At 44.2% G+C, this 19,731-nt stretch overlaps 2 protein-coding genes across 4 annotated transcripts in view; both read left to right on the top strand.

Annotated features, from left to right (window-relative positions):
- Positions 1-290: 290 nt before the first annotated feature.
- gemin8 (gem (nuclear organelle) associated protein 8) lies at positions 291-2,107 on the top strand (the record flags this gene model as incomplete). Of its 2 annotated transcripts, XM_084574739.1 has the most annotated exons (4): positions 291-363; positions 573-643; positions 822-1,161; positions 1,268-2,107. In XM_084574739.1, 3 exons carry the CDS (start codon positions 641-643, stop codon positions 1,522-1,524), a joined length of 600 nt encoding a protein of 199 aa, XP_084430865.1. In that variant the 3' UTR covers positions 1,525-2,107. The 2 variants fall into 2 exon arrangements, with proteins under 2 accessions (XP_084430865.1, XP_084430864.1); XM_084574738.1 differs by lacking the exons at positions 291-363; positions 573-643 and having other exon boundaries at positions 816-1,161.
- A 515-nt stretch (positions 2,108-2,622) lies between these two features.
- LOC311509468 (neuronal membrane glycoprotein M6-b-like) overlaps positions 2,623-19,731 on the top strand; it is a 32,747-nt gene continuing 15,638 nt past the window's right edge. Inside the window, exon 1 of one of the 2 annotated variants that reach the window (XM_084574692.1) lies at positions 2,623-2,737. In XM_084574692.1, coding sequence (XP_084430818.1) covers positions 2,734-2,737 — 4 coding nt within the window. In that variant the 5' untranslated portion in view covers positions 2,623-2,733. Of the gene's footprint in view, positions 2,738-13,738; positions 13,871-19,731 lie in introns of those variants that run through there. The other variant, XM_084574691.1, reaches the window with a different exon arrangement.

Raw genomic sequence — 19,731 nt, forward strand, 5'->3', positions numbered from 1 at the left:
AATATGTATGATGACAACGAATTTGTTAAATTAACTATTTCGTTTTCGGCATATAAATGGCGTCATATTAATGATTTAATGGAAAATGAATGGAAAGGAGTTTACAATATGATAAAACTTGTCTTATTTATTGCTTTATTTAAATAAATATTTATATATATTTATTTGGGAAAAAAATACTGTAATATTTTGTAAACAAAGCTGGAAAAAAGAAAATATGTATTTTTATTAACATTGTGCATTTTCGCGCAGTATCCACTGGGTGGCGCCACGTAGACGGCATTCCCTCTGTGGCGCAAAGGCTGCTGGGAAACTTGCTGTGAGGAAGCATCATGAGGCACGGAAGGAGCTGACAACAGAGAGGTAAATGTTTGATAATGAGAGATATTAAACTTGTGAATACACCCTTTTCGGTGCATATTGACTTTAGTTCGAAGTGTGGCAAACTGTTCGCGTCCATCTTTGTTTTCAAGATGTCAGCATGCGTCTTCCTCGCCCGAACAAAGTTCTTACTTTGTATATATGCTAGTTGTTCACGCTAGTTTGTGTGTGTCTTCGTGCTTACATTGCAGGCTTGCGGATGGTACAGCGTTTCTAACGTTAACAAGAAGATCCAGTGACGAGCAGGGCATCTCCAGTCATGGTAAGGAGACGTGATTATGTCGTGTCCATAGCAACATAGGAGAGTAGCAGGTCCTCATTTAAAGACACCTGGTGCCCACGTGAAATTCAGGTGTTAAGACACAGGAAGTGACAATTAAAGCTCGTGTTTTCCCTCTGCTTAAACTTTTAAACTAAACATATAACCTGTTTTCATGCAGGAGGACATAAGCACGGTGATGTCCTGGTTTTCCAGCCCTGTGTACAACCGCTACTGGCAGCACTACCAGCAGGCCATGGCCTGGCACCAGAGGCACAGGCGCGCCTACCGAAGGGCCTTGGAGGCCGCCTACGGCCCAGGCTCCTGCCAGGGGCAGCAGCCCCGCAGCCACCGGCGCTACGCAGACTGGCACTGCGGGGCGAGCAACTCTGAAGAAGGAGAGGAGGGAGACGAGGAAAGCAGCTCGGATAGCGAGATCGAGTGCGACGTCAGCAACATGGAGATCAGCGAGGAGCTCCGACAGTACTTCGCTCACACTGAGAGACACAGAGAGGAGCTGAGTAAGTATAAAAAGTTTAAAAACATGGGATTCCTTTCTTGTCTCCGCTTACAGGATGCACATGTAAGGAATTAGTTAAAAATGATAGTTTAATGTTGCCTTTGCAGAAAAGCAGCAGCAGTTGGAAGCCGAGCAGGACAGCTATGTGCCGGCCGACCAGGACCTGCACAGCGTCTCCTGGCGGAGCAGCGTCGGCCCTCCCTCCGAGCGACCCGGCGAGAGACGCACCTCCGAGATGAAGAAGCTGTACGGCAAGGACGCGGCCAAGATCCTGGCCATGGAGGCGGCAATGCAGCTCAATTTCGACAGGAACTGTGACCTCAAGCAGCCCAAGTACTGGCCTGTCATCCCGCTGAAACTGTAGCGGTAAACTGTTTGATTCGGAGGAGATCCCTGCTCTGATGGTTGGCAGGGTGGGTCTTCTAGTATTAAACACTACCTCATGATATTGCAGAACATTTCTCGGGATGTAATTGTGTAGTCGCTCTTTTGAATTTTGGGACAGATATCTCAGAACGCAGTCAGCGGCATGAAAGAACGACAGTCAGAGGTGCAGAAGAGCCGTGCTGCAGGTGATGCAAATATATTCAAACAACATGTGCCCGTGTTTCCTCCTAATCTGTTTTTGTTCACCGTCTAGCCTGGTTGATGTTTCATGCTGCGGTAGCTCCTCTTATGCCTGTCAACTTGGTTTAACCGCAAAAACATTTCCAGCCCGCTCCTCTGTTCAGATTCCTTCCTGCGTGGCTGCCCCTGATACTCAACATGCACCAAGAGTGGTTCACCGTCGCTACTTCAAAAAGACGCCTCTCAGATTTCGCTCCTGCTCGCGTGCTTTCTCAGGAGGGGATTTCGTCTGTTCTGTTTTATCTTGTGTTTGCACATCTTTTATGTGTGTTTTTAATATGAATTTTGTTTATAATAAAGTGTTTTATGTCTGGATAAGAGCTCACTTGTTGTTGGTGATTTCTTTGTAACTGCTTCCAGCCTTCGGGAATACACGAATATGTCACAAAAATACAGATTTGTAAAACAGTCTCTGAAGAAGATGACAAGAAGAGACATCACCATAACTATAATTATATTTAATAAGATAATCACATGTCTTCTGTCCATAACAATAATAATAAAGTATTTCTAATTCGGATTAATCTTAAAAGTAAATATTTTATGCATTTTCGTTATTGTATAATTTAATGGAAAAAAATAAATGAATAAAAAATATCTAATTGCCCGCAAATGAGCGCACAAGTGTGAAATTAAAGCCCCTACCGCGCATGCGCGAAAAATGGAGAAACTTTCCTTTTTCTAATAAAAGCACGCGGCGTTCTTTTCAACAACGCACGAGGAGGAGGGAGGGAGGGAGGTGGCCGCTCGTCTCGTGCGTTTTGGATTAATGATCCAGTTCAAACCGCGGCCTTGACGTCACTCCTCCTCCGCCCCCGCCCCCCCCCCCCCCATTCCAAAACGGGACGTCCAGTTGTTTTCATGCAGCCCCCCTTCGGACAACCTGTGGACATCATCTTAGTCACTTTTTGTCTCCGTGCCAGTTTCCGCAGGACCTGAAAAAAAAATGGGTAAGCAATCTATAGTTAGATTTTCTTTTTTTTTTTGTTGTTGATTGCTTTCTATTTAAAAATGAATTTGGATGCTGCGTTTTGATCTTTTCTGGCCGCTGCTCTCGTAGCGGACTAAATCCTGCTGAACTTTCACCGAGTCACTCTGAATATTTTGCGCCCTTCTGGGACTTTTAGTCACCTTTTCCGTCCAGACACGCACGTCAACTCTCTGGTGCACGGTTATATCTGCAGCTCTGTGTGTTTCTGACTCATGTCACACTGTGCATCTGCAGGAATGGTGTGTCCTGCAAAGAGGATGCATGTAGCCATATGCAGTGTCCGTGTGGTTTGTGTCCATGGACTTTAAAAGACAATCAATACAGCGAGAAAATTCAAAATAACAATATATTTGCAAAGATCTTTGTGCTTGGTCATCTGAGTATTTCTCCTGCTGCAAGTTCCACATTCTTTAGATTCCCTCACTGTAGCTGTGCATGAAGTCTCACCTCGTCATCCCCCTGTCAGCTCCTCATGTGAGAGTTGATGCTGATTGGATTAAAGAGGGAGTGATCCGCTCCGTGGTCGTGGATTAATCGGGCTGGACAAGCTTGTTGTTGTGTAGATGCGCGTTCATGTTGCAAAACAAAAGAAAACGGAGCGCAGTGGTGCGCATTTCTTTTTTTTATGCATTATTAGTTTTGTCTGTGAAGGTTCTCAGTCATCCAGGTCGTGGTATATCCAAAAAGGGTTCAAAAAAGGCAACTGGACTTGTAGTTTCACCACTCATCCAACGAGCTTCGTCAGTTCTAGGGAACTGGTGGGAAGTTTGAGGTTTAAATAGGAAACTCTGTCGGTAACCCATTAGAAACTTGCTTGACATGTTTCTGTGAACAACCAGAAACCGGTGCAGCTAATTGCTTAGTGTTTCTGCTTTACTATTTCTGGCTGATTCTCCTTCTCCGCACTTTTCAAATTGATTGTTTAGGACCAATAAATATGGAACACACCAAGGAAAGGTTAACTGAGGAGGTTCGGAGATACAAACGTTTATATGACTGGTCTTCTGCAAAATTTCGGCAAAAGTTTCAGTCGCCATTGTTGAAAGTGAAGCAAGAAGTAGAAAAAATGAACCTGTATTTAAATGAATGGCAAAAAAGACACAGTGCCGACTAGTGTTTTTGGTGGTGTTTTGACAGAGCGAACCAGACTGACAAGTGCACAAGTATAAATGAGTCACACTGGCATAAGTTACATGCGTAGGCTATGGCGTCAATGTCCCGCAGAGGTATAAACTCCGCTTAACACAGGAATCAGTATGGCATTTATGAGTTTTAATGATATGCAGGGAACAGTGATGGTGGTATCAAGTTATTTTAGGATCAGTAGTTTTTTGGTGGCATCGTTTTATCATTAAATTGACTCTAGGAGCATGTTAAAGCGGTGTAAACACAGGAAGAAGCTAGCAGTGATGTGGTGACAAGAGGCCATGGTTTGCAGGTACCGAGCTGAAGTGATCTCAGCCTCAAGACGGCGACCAATAGATGCGGGTGATAGTTGACTGACGCATGCCAAATGTTTTGTAAACGTTTACCACAAGGAAACCACCAAAGCCTTGGGTGAACCCAGACGGAGCGATGGTGTCATTGATGGTATTTTCTTTTGAAAGAGAAAGTGGTGATGGTAAGAAGACCAAGCTTTGTCCACACACTGGCAATATTTCATGCCCGGCTTGCTTCTCTCAGAAACATCTAGGGTAGGCCTGGGACAGAGCCTGGGACATCCATTAGCGACCAAGTGCCAGCAGCAAAGCAGTGGGCTTTAACACATTACTTTACGTGGTCTGGGCTTTACATTTGACAGAAAACCAATGATGCTGATGCAATGTTTACTTTAAAGTGACACACCAAGCCGATGGTTGGCCATTCTCTGGTGTCCGACTGTAGGTGCCTCTTTGTTGCTTGTATAGAACAACTGATCAGCATGTACAACGGTTTGTAGCTCTTCCTAGCTTCCTAGCCTCCCAACTAATGCTACCTCGTCCGATTTTGGCTTGGTTTGTGGTGTAGTTTAAGTGCAAAACTCTGGTCCGCACAACAAGAGACGACACCGCCAGCCTTAGTAAACGCTAGTTTGGTTTGGTATGCCCTTGCCTTAACAAAAGGTTACATGGAGTTTTTTTTTTTTTTCATTTTGACGAGAGCCACCCTATTCCACTTTCAATAGATAACCTCCAAAAGGTTATATACCCAGACATTTATGTGTAGTATACAGTATTAATTGATGGGTACACAGGGATTGTTGTTGACATTGATAATAGGAGTTCCTCAAGCATAAAAAATGCAATCAAAACAAACCAAGCAGGACAATATTATGGGTCTCTTTAGTCTTGACAGAAAATTACTGATAATTTAAAGAAAAGAAACAGAAACCGGATCCAGATTGCGATCAGTAGAGCGGAGAGATCATGAAACATTTTCCAGTCATTTTATAATAAATATGACTCATTTAGAAGTCTATGTCTTGTGACTGAGGCCACATGTTTGATCACTGCTTTCCAATTTGAAATCAATAACAGTCAGTTTAATCTCATTAGGCCACTCGACCACGGCTACCAACTTTTTAGAAGTGAATCTATCTTAGTTCTCTCTTTCACTGTCCTCCTCTGGATCTTTCTCTCTCTTGCTTTCTTTGTTTCCATTCATAACATCTGTTTCCAATAAGGCAGCAGGCCTGTTTATCGCCTTTAGGCTGGTGAGAAGTTGAGAGCAGACAGGATGTAGCCCAGTGACATGATTTACCGCGATGGGGAACTGGAGCCACTTTTCTGCAGGAAGCCATCGTAAAATTCTCCTCCTAAAACTCCCCCCGTTTCGCCTGTTATCCTCCCCCTCCAAAAAAAAAACTGCTACTTTCGTCTCATCATCGTCAGCATCATCATCCCATCTTTCATCTGCATCTGCTCCTCTCATCATCTCCCCGCTCATTGTCTCCATCATTATTCTAACCCTCCTCCCCCCACTGCGCGCCCTCCGCCATGAATTCGGTCTTTGTGCTCGCTTTTTTTGCTCCTCGGCTGCATGTGGAAACTCGTGTCCTCTTGCATCTTCTCCTGTGGATTCGCGACGCGGTGATCTGCAGAATGGATACTGAACGCAGCAGCCGTCAAGCAGACAGACTTCAAAGGCCTCGGAGTTTAAAGGAATGTTTTATTCTGAAGGAATAAATGATCACTCAGTTGGGAGAGGGAAAAAGAGAAAAGTGGAACGATCCGCTGGCCTGATTAGAATAGCAGCATACACTCAAACAGCAGTATTGCTAATATTATTAGGAAAAGTCTAATATGAATCAGAATTAGTGTCTGTTTTTATATTTGAATGTGTTTATGAATGAAACAGTAACCAGGGTGTGTGACGCTACAAAATACCCTAATAATCTTCAAATCTTTAACCAGTGAACTCCGCTAAATGCTAACATGCTAGTGCTAAACAGTCACTGAGCACTCACAGCACCTTTCTATAATTTCTCTACTGTGCCACGTAATATTTTGTTCTCAGAATTGTTCATAATTTGTTTGAGTAGCCAACAAGCTTGCTAGCTAGTTAGCCTGTTAGCTAGGTTTCTAACAAAGCAGCTGTTTTAGAAGCATTACTTTTGTGTGTATCAAGTATTTGATAAAAAAAAAATAGATAATATGCTTTTGTTTAACATTTTGTGTTTTAAACGCTAACATTATTACGTCAAAGCTTTTATGATACATTGTGGCTATGAACTGACGAACGTGTGCAGGGTTGAGGAGATGACAGGGGCAGGTGTACAGTAGTAGACAGGTAATGATTAGGTGTAGCATGAAGAACTGGACTAACTTGAAAGTTAAATAAAGTTGCTGACTTTTGAAATGATTGTTCTTTCTTTATAGTGGTGTTCAGCCTTGACCTGCACAGTTAGAAAATATTTCATTAAACGCCTCCATAAGCAAGTATGAGACGACCATTCTTGCTTTTATGTCCTCTTTCTTTGTTCTCCTGCCAGGGTCAAAGTTTTTCTATCTTTTGCGGCATCTGTTATTCATCTTCCTGTTAGAATTGAGTTTATTTCATAATACTGCATAGTCTACATGTTACCTTGTGTGCCTTCCGTACACCCACCTCCCAACCCTGACATTTGCTTTCGTACTTGTCTTTTCCTTGTTCTCCATGTGAGCATTTGAAGCTCAGCCCAACGGCTACTCTGATGTGTCGGAATCAGTCGTCGTCGAGAGGACCTGTTGCCGTGGCAACGCAGCGATGCACAAAGCTCGGAGGCGGGCGTCATTTCAAATCTTGGCACATGCGAACAGTCACAGGCAAAAAATAGACAGAGCATGAATATATATATTCATACATACATATATATACGTGACCCACAGACAGCGGGGAAATGTCGTACTCCATCACCTTTCTCTTCTGCCCCCCACCTGTGCAGCGATGATGATGATGAAGATGATGAGCCCACCCTGCTTTGCATTTCCTCCACACGGTGACTCATGGTGCTCTTGCACACTGTAGATGGCAAAAGGCTCTTATCCCACATTGCTGCTGGCGTGTACAGTAGGTCACAGGTGCAGCACAGCTCCTGAGTCACATGACTCTTGCAGGGGTCACATGATGCAGCCTGAAGTGGGGTTAGGGGTGAACGGGGGGGCGGGGGTAAATATATGTGCTTGTCGTTGGGACGGTGATGACAACGTAACATCATGTGGAGCAGACTGTGGACCAAATCTGGGCCAGTGGGATTAGCGACTCGTCGGATAAATTGCTGTGCGGAGGGCGTGGTGGGGGGATGGGTGTGCAGGCGTGTGTGTGTGTGTGTGTGTGGAGGTGTGTGGCGGTTAAGCCACCGGTATTGACAGGAGTCAGATATTGTGAATAAGACGAGACATATTGGAGATGTTCTCTCAGTTTGATTATATTCCTGCACATGGCTCCAGTAGAAGGCGGGCGTTCAGTTGGGATTATGTGCGTGAGAGATGAAACAGAAGCTTTGGTGAATTGTTTTCGCTTCACATTAAAGTGAAACTTTGCAAGCTCATGCAAATTCGTGTTTCAGGAAGCACACATGAACCCGATCATGACGGGACTGGTTTGCGCGGATTTGCATTAAAGTTGTCCTTGTGCCCGTGTTCTGTCTCAACTCGTGAGAGGAGAAAGAGAAAAAAAAGAGCAAATCTCTGCTAATCACATTTATTTGGAACATTCCTTTAAAGCTACAAAACACAATAAGACCAACTTTCATTTATTTGTTTGTTTTCCTGCTGATTTCCTAAGAGTTTAAGTGTATTCACACAATCAATGCGTGTTGGTGTGTCCGTGGATTAACCTTTGCCAGCATACGATGGTTCCGATCAGGGATGAGAGGGCGAAGCGTCTCCTTGGCGACTGGCGGCTGAGGGCGGGGGCAAAACTGGGTCATCATCACAGATTAAGGCCCCGGATCTGGACACGTACACACACGTATATACGGCAAAAAAAAAAACACATACACAGACATAAACACCTCTGCTGAGAAACTGGATCAACTTCTCAGGCAAGAGACGAGCAAGGTGCAGCGCTTCAGCCTCGCTCTCTGCCAAAGGTTTCCCTTTTAGAGGATCCAGAAGCCCATTAAAATGGCAAGGATTAGACTAAAGCGGCAGCGGGAGGCTCGTAAAGCCGTGGCTGAGACACTGTATTTGTGTGTGCGCGAATGTGTGCACCGGCGTCTTTTCATGTTTGCGCTCGCTTAAGTGATGGCCTGTTTTCAACATGGCTGATAAAACACTTTATATGTGACTAATGGAGACAGACACCCGAAGAGACAGAAGCATACAGGGAGAGACAAGCGTGCCGTGATCGAACAGATGCCTGGACTGTTGCACGCTGGAGAAGATTTGATTTGTGACTCCAGTAAGTAAAATATACAAAACAGACACTATCAATGTAACCGATAAGTGAGACAGAAGAGATGTCCTGTTGATGTTTAACACAGGAGCATTCACTACAGTCACGCAGACAGTATCCAGCCTGATCGCCACATCCACTTGTCCCTGGAGCGGCATCATCTCATTCTTGGCGACCTAGCACCCTGTGTTAAACAGAGACGGACGCAAACAGCTCTGAGCGGCGCGGCGCTGACTTCCCAAGGCGTCGGACAACAGAATACTTTAGGTCATGGTGAGGTCAACCTCTGGGATCAGAGCCTCGTGGCTTGATCGCCGGTGTCAGTGCTCGACATAAGAGACGCATAATGGCGTTGAGGAGCGTGTCAGGGAGACGGTTAAAAGGTCAATGCGATGCCTGTAGTGAGGCTGAGCTACACTCAGGAGACAATAACCAGGATTTAAACATCAGTCCCCTTTGATGCTGTATATCCTCTTTTAAAAAGTATTCATCTTAGTTTGCACATTGATTGGATGACTAGGGATTCTACAATTTAAAGTCAAAATAACCATATGTAATATCTGAAGACCACTGGTTGTCTATGTACTAATACATGTTGGTACAGTCATTTATGAAGAGAGCCACACTAGCTGTTCTGCGTGACTGCACCATAGACTGTATATAAATATTGACAATGCGTCGCCACTAAAACAAAACTTAGCAAAATTGACACTTGAACATGCATCAACATTATATTAACGACCTAAAATGATAGAAACCATCCTCGAAAAAAAAATAAAAATAAAAATATTTGATGTGTATTTTGGTGTTTTAGTTTGGCACATGTCCCATCCACTAACATGGAGGAGGTGGAGCTTATGACCTATACTGCTGCCGGTCACCAGGGGGAGCTATACTTGCTTTTCCTTCACTTTTGAGGAGCAGTTCTGCCTATCTTTATACTGTCTATGGACTGCACCTTGAACTAAATGCTAACATACTAGTGCTAACATTTGCTTAATCCATCCGAGTTGTTGAGCTGTACAAGTCTTTGACGGCACGAAGCATCTTGTCAGAATAGCTCCCTTTTATAACTTACTTATTTACACCCACTTAAACTGTGCACAAGATGATTTTTCCTCTGATGTTTTCAGGCACTATCGGCTGCATGTGAACAACTCTAGCCTTCAGCCGAGCTGGTCGCAGGAGCGGAAATCATTTCACTGATGGTACCCCGATAAGGTCCCTCTCAGTCAGTCAGATCCTTTCATGGCTATCATATTCATTTGGTTTTGGATTTTCTGGCCGTTGGCGGACTCAAGCTGTTACAAAGCCACGTGAGAAGTTTTCTAGGAACTGACGGCGTCGCTGAAAGATCTGAATCACTGCTGTGTTTCATGTCTCCATGGCAACAGCAGAGCCTGTATCACTCCGATCAGACCGCTCTGATGTTGAGGATGTGACACGAGAGCCACAACTTAGCTTAGAAATATTTTAAACAGTAGATTGAAATCAATTTAAGGCCACTCATGACTATCTCTACAGAGCTGTCCAGAAGCTGCTGTGCCCTCCTTTTCTTCTTCTTCTTCTCTCCCATTAACTCCACATCTGCTCCTACAAAGGAGCTGCAATGTCCTCATTACTCTGGTACGACCCCATTTGGGCTCCACTTTCTTTTCTGTCTCGCTGTAATGAGGGAAGACAGGCATTCGACAGGCACTCATGGCTTTTCCTTTAATGGACTCTGAGAGTTGTGGAGGCTGATAAGAAGGTTTCTACAGCGGAGCAGGAGCGCAACCCTCACTGAGCTCCTTCAGAAGCCCAATAACTAGTTAAAAATGCCCTAGATGCCCCATGATTCAGCAAAATCAGTTGCTGCATGGGTCAGTTCAGAGGACAATGTTTCACATTGTGACACAAAGTTTGAATTTAAAACATTTGCTGGCATCACTGACATTTAAACTCGTGCCCACACAAACAAGGACACTGTTTGAAGTTGAAACTTTGGGCCACAGACATGGATTTATCTTTGGTGTCCTCTGTCCCGTATTGTTTCGTGTCTGGATAATACAATGGGCACAGGTGCAATCATAAAGCTGAAGAGGATTATATATGAATCACAAACCGGCCTCTTCCCTTTGATATGAGGAGCTTTACAGAGCTAAATCATTGCATGGCTTACAAATTTGTGTCTGTACATTCAGCATGAAACAATCCAGGGTGGCTCTATCGATGTCGTTGGCTTGATTCACCTTTGCTCCATAGTAGAATATCTGATTTGATACATTCTCTTGCAACTGGGTATTGATATTAATGGTTATCTTGGATGAATCCTGCTGATCTCCTGACTTTGGCGTTAGCTACAAATGGGTGAATTTTTTTTACTTTAGGTAGCATTTGACTTTTCACCTAGAACCACCAAACACCTTTTTTGTTGTGCTAACTGGCATATGTTAGCAAATGTTAGCATACAGCACACAGAAGAGAACATGTTTATTTATTAATGTCAATATTAACATTGTAACTGTTAGTAAATGTAATAAATCATGTTAGCATGTCATGATTCAACTCAGACGATGATTTTTCATGAACTTCTTATTAATAATTAACAAATGTTTACCATTAAACTAGTCCACATTGACTGTTAGCATGTTAGCATGTCCTGTGTTGGATTAGATGATAATAGTTCAAGGACCTTTGTTATTGTAGTAATTATTGGTAAATGTTAGCATGCTAACACTTTAAACAACAGAGAATGTGTTCAATATTTAACTACTCATTAAAACTGTCATTCTTAGCATGTTAGCATGTCACAGTTGATGATAGGACAAGGACTTTTCTTTTGGTAGCAGTAATTCATAAATGTTTAATGTCTCTGTCTCCAAACAACAGAGAACATGTTTAAAATTAGGTATTGTCACAGCTAGCCTGTTAGCCTGTGACCATTCAACTCAGACTATGATAGTTCAATAACTTATTAGCATGCTAACAGACAAAACAACAGAGAAGTCACTGAATATTTAACTATTCATTAACATTGTCACTGTTTGCATGTTAGCATGTCATTGTTTGGAGGAGATGGGGTGAAGATAAAGATAGATTTGGGTGTGTATCTAAAATTCCCTTTTGGTGCTTTAGTAATCCTGCCCAGAGATCTTTTTTTTTGTCAGACACACAAATGATCTCAGTTTACCTGCAATGTGATCTAACAAAAATTTGTAATACCTCCAGGTTAAATAAATCCCACTCAGAATTCCAACTATTGTTGCATTTTGCTCGGTAGGAATCATGAGCTTTCTGACGTTTTGACGTCTTTGGAATGCAGCACGGTTAGAGGTTTGGGCCGGAGTCCAAGCACAGACAATCTTTATGTGTTTGTGCGCATGTGTGCGACAGGGTGGTGGTGAAGAGTGCCAGGAAGCACTGTATCTCATCTTCTGGACAAGTCCTTAATCTGCGTGACCCAGCAAGGGATTATGGAAGTTTTGAGAGAAAAATGGGACTTGAAACTCACCCTTGAAGCCTGTTTGCTACAAAAGGGGGAACTTAAACTGAACTTACGTCATTTATTCTTTAGCGTAAGGACTACAAAACACCAAAGCACTGCAGCGCAGACATTTATTAACTTAAAGTTCATATAAAAAGACAATCACTGACTTAAACTGTGTTAAATCAGCTGTTATAAAAGGCCTATTTAAGTTGTATAATGTGGGTTTTAAATACATTTGCTTTACTTGTTTCCATTTATTTGTCTTAACACAAGGAAATTTATATTTTTCACTGTATAGCACACATGTTTTCTACCTTTATTTCATTGTGTCTTTCGTGATGTTTCTCAGGGAGAGTCGTTTAAGCGGCAGATCAGGTTCCAGGGCCTTTCAAATGTCAAAAAGTCACTGTGACGGGAGACCTTGCTGTATTCACCGGCATATGGTGCAGAGAGGGTGTTAATTTCAACCCTCGGGGCGAACAGATCCACTAGTATATGTCATGTTGGCTCCTCTGTTGTCTTGGATGAAAACATCAGTGGCTGCTGGGGTCACCTCTGTCTGCGTTGTGGGGTGGGGTGGGGTGGGGTAGACTGCTGTGCGGGGCTGAGCTTTGTCTGAAACAGGGCCACGTGGGCCCGAATTAAACCCTTATTTAAGAGGATTCGGGACAGATGGTGTCCCATTGTTTGAGGATGTGCTTATTATTAGAAAACGGGGTGAATGATGGAAGCTGCCCCCCCCAACACCACCACCACACACGTTTTCTGAATAAACACTTTTTAACCGTTTCTCAAAGACTTGCTGGATTTCTCATTGGACTGCGGGATTAACCAATAAGCATGCAAACTCCAAGGCAAACAAAGGGTTTTAGTTGAGCAGTTAAGACGCCCTGATTGGCCAAAGGTGATCCAATCAAAGCTCTGATCAATTTAAGTGAAGCAAGCAAACCGAACCAGACTCATTTAACTAGATATGTTGGTCTGATTGAGCTTTCTGTTACACCAAACACCTTTAAGCATCCAAAGGCTCAAGCAGGCCTCAGATTCTTCTATCTTCCACACTCTCTTATAGTCCTTTTCTCCTCTTCCCTCCCTTCCTCTCCCTCTTTCTGTCTCATCTCACCAGATGGAGAGGGGGCGGTGTGTGTATGCGTGTGTATGTGTGTGCGCGGTTGTATTCGTGCATGCATGGTTACCCATGAGTTTGCATATTTACATCTCCTGCACATTTTCTCCTCATAGCCCCCTCTGATTTGCCGAGGCGAAACAATGAAGACAGGTCGTTTTAAAACCACACATACCGCTGATGAAATGGCATGACATGCTTTTAAGTGGAGAGGACGCGCCAGATGAAGGCAATCATGTGTCGTCAAGGGAGATGTTTAGCAAAAGAACATCAGTTTGAGGGTGATTTTAGGGGCCAAAAAAGGCGTAATGTGCCATCATTATACGGTTAAAATAAATCTGTCTTTGCATTTTGGTTTGCTGGAATAGAGACGGTGCTGAGGTTTAACAGGGAGTAGGAGAGATACTGGGGGAGAGGGAGGGTGTGAACGAGAGAGAGAGAGAGAGAGAGAGAGAGAGAGAGAAAGAGAGAAAGAGAGAGAGCATCAAGTCACCAGGATAGGCTCCACCATTCACATAGCCTACTGTGAGGCACAAGTGCAAGTACAAGGAGACTATATTCCTCTATAATCATGGATGGGACAAAGCCGGTCATGGAGTCCAACGCGGAGGAGACTCAGGACGAGGGACAGGAGAGCAAAGGTACGCTCAATCAGCCGCTGACATTTTTTTTCCCCCCCGCTTTTATTTCCTTTGGAGACATTTGCGTCTGCGCCAGCCCTGAGCGGTTTAACCTACTTGCAATGGCTCCTCGCCCGTGCGCGACACAATAGCGGAGCCCTTTCCTTTGGTCCCTCACCTATTCGAGGGCGATTTGGGAGGCGACGACGGTCTCTGCTCTGCAGGTGACCGACATTATTCCCGACGGGGTCGAGCGTAATTGTGCTCTTTCGTGCCTTAGAAGGGATTTGCAGGCTGATGGAGGATAAATAAAGGGGGCGGGAGGGTGGGCTTGTCTTGGAGGAAGGTGCTCCGTCTGGTTTTATGGAGCGCATATTAATGCCAATTTGCTTTTGCGTTGCTGCACGATCATGAGCTTATTTGTGCTTAATGAGCGGCTGATGAGGAGGCTGCGCGCTGCTGCGTGCGCTCCGTGCGCGGCTGCATTGTTTTCCGCCAGGTGGATCCTCCCGCCGCAGCCCGCGTCGATTACCATCGGCGGTTCCAATTGAGGTTTTGGTGTCTGATCTGTCAGATTAGTCGACGGGCGACGCGACAGACCAGGTCCCCCCGTCATGCAGCCGCAGTCATCAGCTCCATTAGCGGAGCTGGAGGCTGAAAAAGATGCACTTGACGCAGGGAGATGGTTGTGTCTATCAGTTCCCACCACTTAGACATGTTAGCGGAGCCTCCGTAAAGAGTGCGTGCAATCAATTTAGGATTATTCACCCTTTAAATCCCTTAGAGGCATCCTCTTTAAACCATTTTTTCCAATTTGCATTAAAAATCAATCATTTTTTTTTCTCAAACTGTTGCTCACGGTGAATGTGTGTGTTGTGTAGGTGTGTCTCTGTGCGTTGGAGGACTCAACGCCCATACAGAGTGGATGTGACCGAATTGTTCTCACCGTGGCTCAGTAGTAAAATCACATCTTTCAGTTTAGGGCGCAGCAGCAGCAGGCAGCATCAGGGTATGGCCTGCTTTCTTTGTGGGTAAAGATTAAAAAATGATGCTGGCTGGAGGGGGGGTGGATCACACACGTTTAATTTTTTATTTCTGCATTAGTCATGTCATGAGGCTGTTAGAGATTTTGATACCAAGTCAGAGGGCCTGGAGGCCTTTACACACACTTCCCGACATCGCTCCTTTGCCTCCTTGTTTTGCAGATACCAGAGATCCAGCTTCAGATTTAATTTTTTTTGTGCACTAACACACAACATCTTGGACTTTGCCCAGCGGATGTCGCTGGGTCACAGTCTTGTCTATGACGTAAGGCGCAGATGAGTGGGGTGTCCCTCAATAGTGGTGTTTTAAACAGACATTACATCACCGTTCCCCTCCCACCCCACCGGCCAGTGTCCAAACGAGAGCCTTCGCCACCGTGCAGCTTCAATTGCCAGTGTGGGCGAGCTTGTTTTAAGGGCCCTGAGGATAGCTGGGCAGAAGGGCAGCCATATTTATAGTTCCTCAACCGAGTTCCTTAATCGTTATAGAGGCAGCGAAATTAGCGTTGCGCTTTCACCCACTTCAACCTCCAATGTGCTCCAGGTGTGACGTTGCGCAACCGATTCCACCTACACCGGCGACTCAAAATAGACCGGGTCGGAGGATGGCCTATTTGCCGACGCAATCATTTGACATCTGGAATGCGACCATAAGCTTGTAGCATCCGTTAAGAAGCTGAAGATTTACAGTGGGGGCAAGAAGATGGGAGCCGTCATGTAAGGAGCTTGTGTCGGCGTTGGCCCGCGCTTCTGAATCAGAAAGCACATGTAGAGAATCATTCTGTATATCCTGCACCACACTGTAACAAGCCCCCGGGGGCCGGGTCAGTTGTTAGACGCAAATTGTGAATGTTTAAATGTAGGGGAAACAAATTATCATTGGGTTTTAAGGCAAGAACAATAATGGCAAAATCACAATGGATTTTGAATCCCAGAATCACAAATCCCGACTCTGGAAATTTTGTTGAAGTGGTTGAATACCATAGACGAGCCGTAGACTTGTAGTCATGTGGCAACAAGACACCATGGACTTTTAAGTGAATTGTAGCGACGATTGGCCAAGGAAACCTTTGGCAACGCAAAGTGGGCGAAGTCGAACTAATCTCAACTTCCCGCAGTGTGACTGAAGCAACGTCCAATGGGAGTACAACTTCTGGTTGCCATGGTGATAGCGTGCTTGGAGCGACAGGTCTTAAACATTTGCGGTGGGAAATGTACGAGGCGTAACCTGGGCGACCATAGCCCGGAATGTTCCCTAGCTACGCCATTGTCAGCTACCAGTGTCTAACGCCACACTTTTGGTCACTGTCAATCAAATACCGGAAACACATGACATTTAAGTGCTCAAAAATATATATATACACATACACATCTCGTTTGTAGTGTCTATGAATTCGGAAAAGTGGCTTCCCAACTTCCTAACACCATTAGCGTAGCATCATCCACAGCAGTACTGTACCGATCAGTCTCAACTCAACTCATGGAGTACGTATAGACATTGCACATGAGAGAAAAAAGAATTACAGAAAGAACTTTTTGAACGACAAGTATGAATTTTGAAGACGTATGGCTAATTTCGGCTAGTATGCTGGCGCATGCTGACTAGCTGAGGCTCTATTAGCTGGCCTAATTATGGTAAACAAGAGTCCATGTTCTTGATTGCACCTCTGTCGTGTCTCTCCGCATGACACTGAGCTGTGAGTAATTACAAAATGAACACAGTTTATAATCTGAGGGGGGGCGGGCGGTGGGTATGGATTGATCTTTTTGCTTGATTGCTTCCTATAATCTCTAATCTGTATGTGCGTAGAACTACCCCGCGCTCAGGAGTCGCGTAACGAGACATCAACCGTGCTCTCAGAGGTACAATTATATGTGATTCCATTAGTATGAGATGGTTTGATTAGAGAAAGCAATTGCCTCATGTGACGTTTTTATTGTTTCCTTTAACGTGACTCCCTGATCAGTGTTGAGTGCTTCAAAGTGGCCCTGAGTGCATTTCAACTTCAACGTCTGTCCTCCACTTTGTTGCAAATGATTGGCCTGTTCACACACACCTTCCTTCGTTCCTTCGTGTGTGTGTTTGCCCGCTCTTACGTAAGTGCTGGCTCGCTGTCCTTGGTTATGATGTTTAGATCAGAACCGTAAGAGATTACATCACCGTCTGGAGGGCTGCAGGTTTTGTTGAATTTTCTGCATGGACGGGCAGAGCCTCTGCAGCTCCTGAAGTACAAAGCAAGTACATGCTAATTTCAGATTGTTGTTTTTTTTTTTCATAGGAGAATAAGCAATGAATAAACTGAGTGGGAGAAGAAAACACTGGAGGGAGAACAGCTTGAGACTTGTTAGCCTAGCTTAGCACAAGGGCGAGAAACACTAGCTTCTAATTAGTTTTGTGTCTCATTTGTTCAATCAGTACAAAAACAGAACAAACAGCCTGTAATGTGTTAATTACCAAGCTTTACACAGACATACAGAGCTAGCTATGCTATGCTAAGTGAAGCTACCGAATACTAGCTCCAGTTTCACCTTGAGCGTATTCACATGAAAATGCTATACATTTCTTTTTAAAGTTGTGAATACAAATACAAAGAGTTTGTAATAGGAACTTCACCATTTGGATGTTCAAACCGCTCATTATTTCCACATTAAAGAGACGTACACTGGACTAGCGAAGATGTGGCAATGTGGAGCGATACGGTTGACACAGATCCCCGCGACTTTGTTATTCTGTCCAATTCTGTCCATTCCCCGAGCAATATTTTCACGTTCTGCTTGTTTCTGCTGAAACATTTGAGGTGGGAAATACACAAGAGGGTTGCCTTGACAACAGGAGCCCAGAATGCCTCAGTGACGCCCAAGTCAAAAAAACTAAGGTTTACTGGATAAGTCCGTTGTCAAACAATTGCTGTGCATCACTTTAGTTAATTGCAATGTTTGGGGTTTTCTTTTTAATCAAAAATGCCTAAAAGCTCTGAGGTCCTAGCTTCTCAAATGCAAAAATGTGCTGATTTCCCTCTGCTAATTGCTGTGGGAGCATGAGCAATTTAACAAAACAGTCAATCTAGGAAAAAAAAAAGATTTAATTGCACCCACAAGCCCTCCTGACTGAAAGCTCAAGTGACACCCAGGGCACTTTTATTTCTGCTTGAAGACAAGGGTCATCCGAGAAAAAAAAAAAAAGTTTCAACAAAGACTGTCCAGCTGAGCCGAGGCTGAGGCCTTGAATCTAAAGGCCAACCCCTGTTTGATGATCATCAGTCGGGTGAGGCGACACGGGAGGAGCTGGCCTGCTCTCCCTGTTGGGGCTGACATTTAATATGTCAATCCTTTTTTGGTCATTCGTTGTGTGAAGAATCTCCTCTAATCTTTAACGCAATTCCACATTTCACTTCTTGTGCATCTGTTCAGCGCTGAAGCTTGTATTAGACAGTGGCCAGCGGTAAACTTGTCACCCATGCTCAGATATTCTGCCTCCTAATCCAGTTTACAGAGCAGAGCATTGCTAACACACACAAATCCTAAGAAGCTTCCTGTAAACACTTGTCAATGAGTAAGCATTAGAAGAGAGCACAGAAAGGGCAAATTCTTCTCTGAGCCCGTATCTACTGTAGCTTTGCTCAGGACGCTATGGATGAAGAATGAGTGAATTTGATGTGTCTAATCTGGATCTAAATATTAAGATTTACAGATATGGAATTTATGTGGCTCAATCTTTCACACGTACACCCACAATCTTTCTCACACACACCCACATCTACGCTCATGCACCGACTTGCCTTTAACTGACAGTTCAACGCAACCAAAAAAACACCTCTTAATTAAATTCCCTACTTTCGTTTCTTTTTGCCAGAACAGAAGCACCCACGCGCCTCTTTAATTCAGTTTGTATATGCTTTCGGTTTGCGTGCAAGCTAAAAAAAGCAAAACTGGAAGGAAATCCTTTCCCTTGCAAAAATATTGTGACAACTAAACACAAACTAAACTCACGATTCCGTCTCTGCGTGCTCTCAAAGCAGCTCTGACGGATCTGCAGCTATGCGCGCTCAAATCTCGGCTGTGCACACGAATCGATTTGTTACTGATAAATTTGCCTCTCTTCGGCCTCCTCTGTGTCCCGTCCAGATTCTCTCCTGCTCATCTCTCATTCCCCGCACACACTCATGCAACACACCCTCCGCCTATCCTCCCCTCGCCCCGGAGGTGTGTGAGGTTGTGGGAGCATGTGAAAGCCGTCACACAGAGAGAGGCTCATGTGTTCCTCATTTGAAGCCATTTGCCCAAAGCATGCTGTCAGCCTCCATCTGGATATATGTGTGTGTATGCGTCTGTGTCGGTGTGTGTGTGTATGCTTGTATTTGTTTACGTGTCAATGACCAGGAGTGGTTAAGAGGAATGTCTGTGTCAGTGCTTCGCTTGCATCAAAAGAAAAGCTCTATTTTTGTGCACACGTGTGTGGGCGAGACCGTGCGATGCACCGTTGTGCTCATATTCAGCCCCACATTGTGGTCACATTTATATTTAAACAGGCTTTCGTGCACAAAACAAGCAGCATTTAGTATCTATAAGTGTCTTACCATTTATTGAGCGCATGAAAGCTTGCAGGGGTTGGGAAAAAAAACCTACATATATCATACAAAAGAAAAACGTTAAATCCTTGTTAGCATTAGCTTCTTTTGCAAGCCTCCGCTAACATGAGCCACCATTGGGTTAAACTCAAACATTTGAATTTTTAAGTTTGATCGCAGTAGCTGGCAGTAGCTGCTAAATTTGTTGGTTGTTAGCATTAGCAGACATTTGGGACCTGTTATCATTAGGCTATACATTTACTGGCATAAC

Source organism: Chelon labrosus (genome assembly GCF_963514085.1).
Source record: "Chelon labrosus genome assembly, chromosome: 24".
Classification (NCBI taxonomy): Eukaryota; Metazoa; Chordata; class Actinopteri; order Mugiliformes; family Mugilidae; genus Chelon; species Chelon labrosus.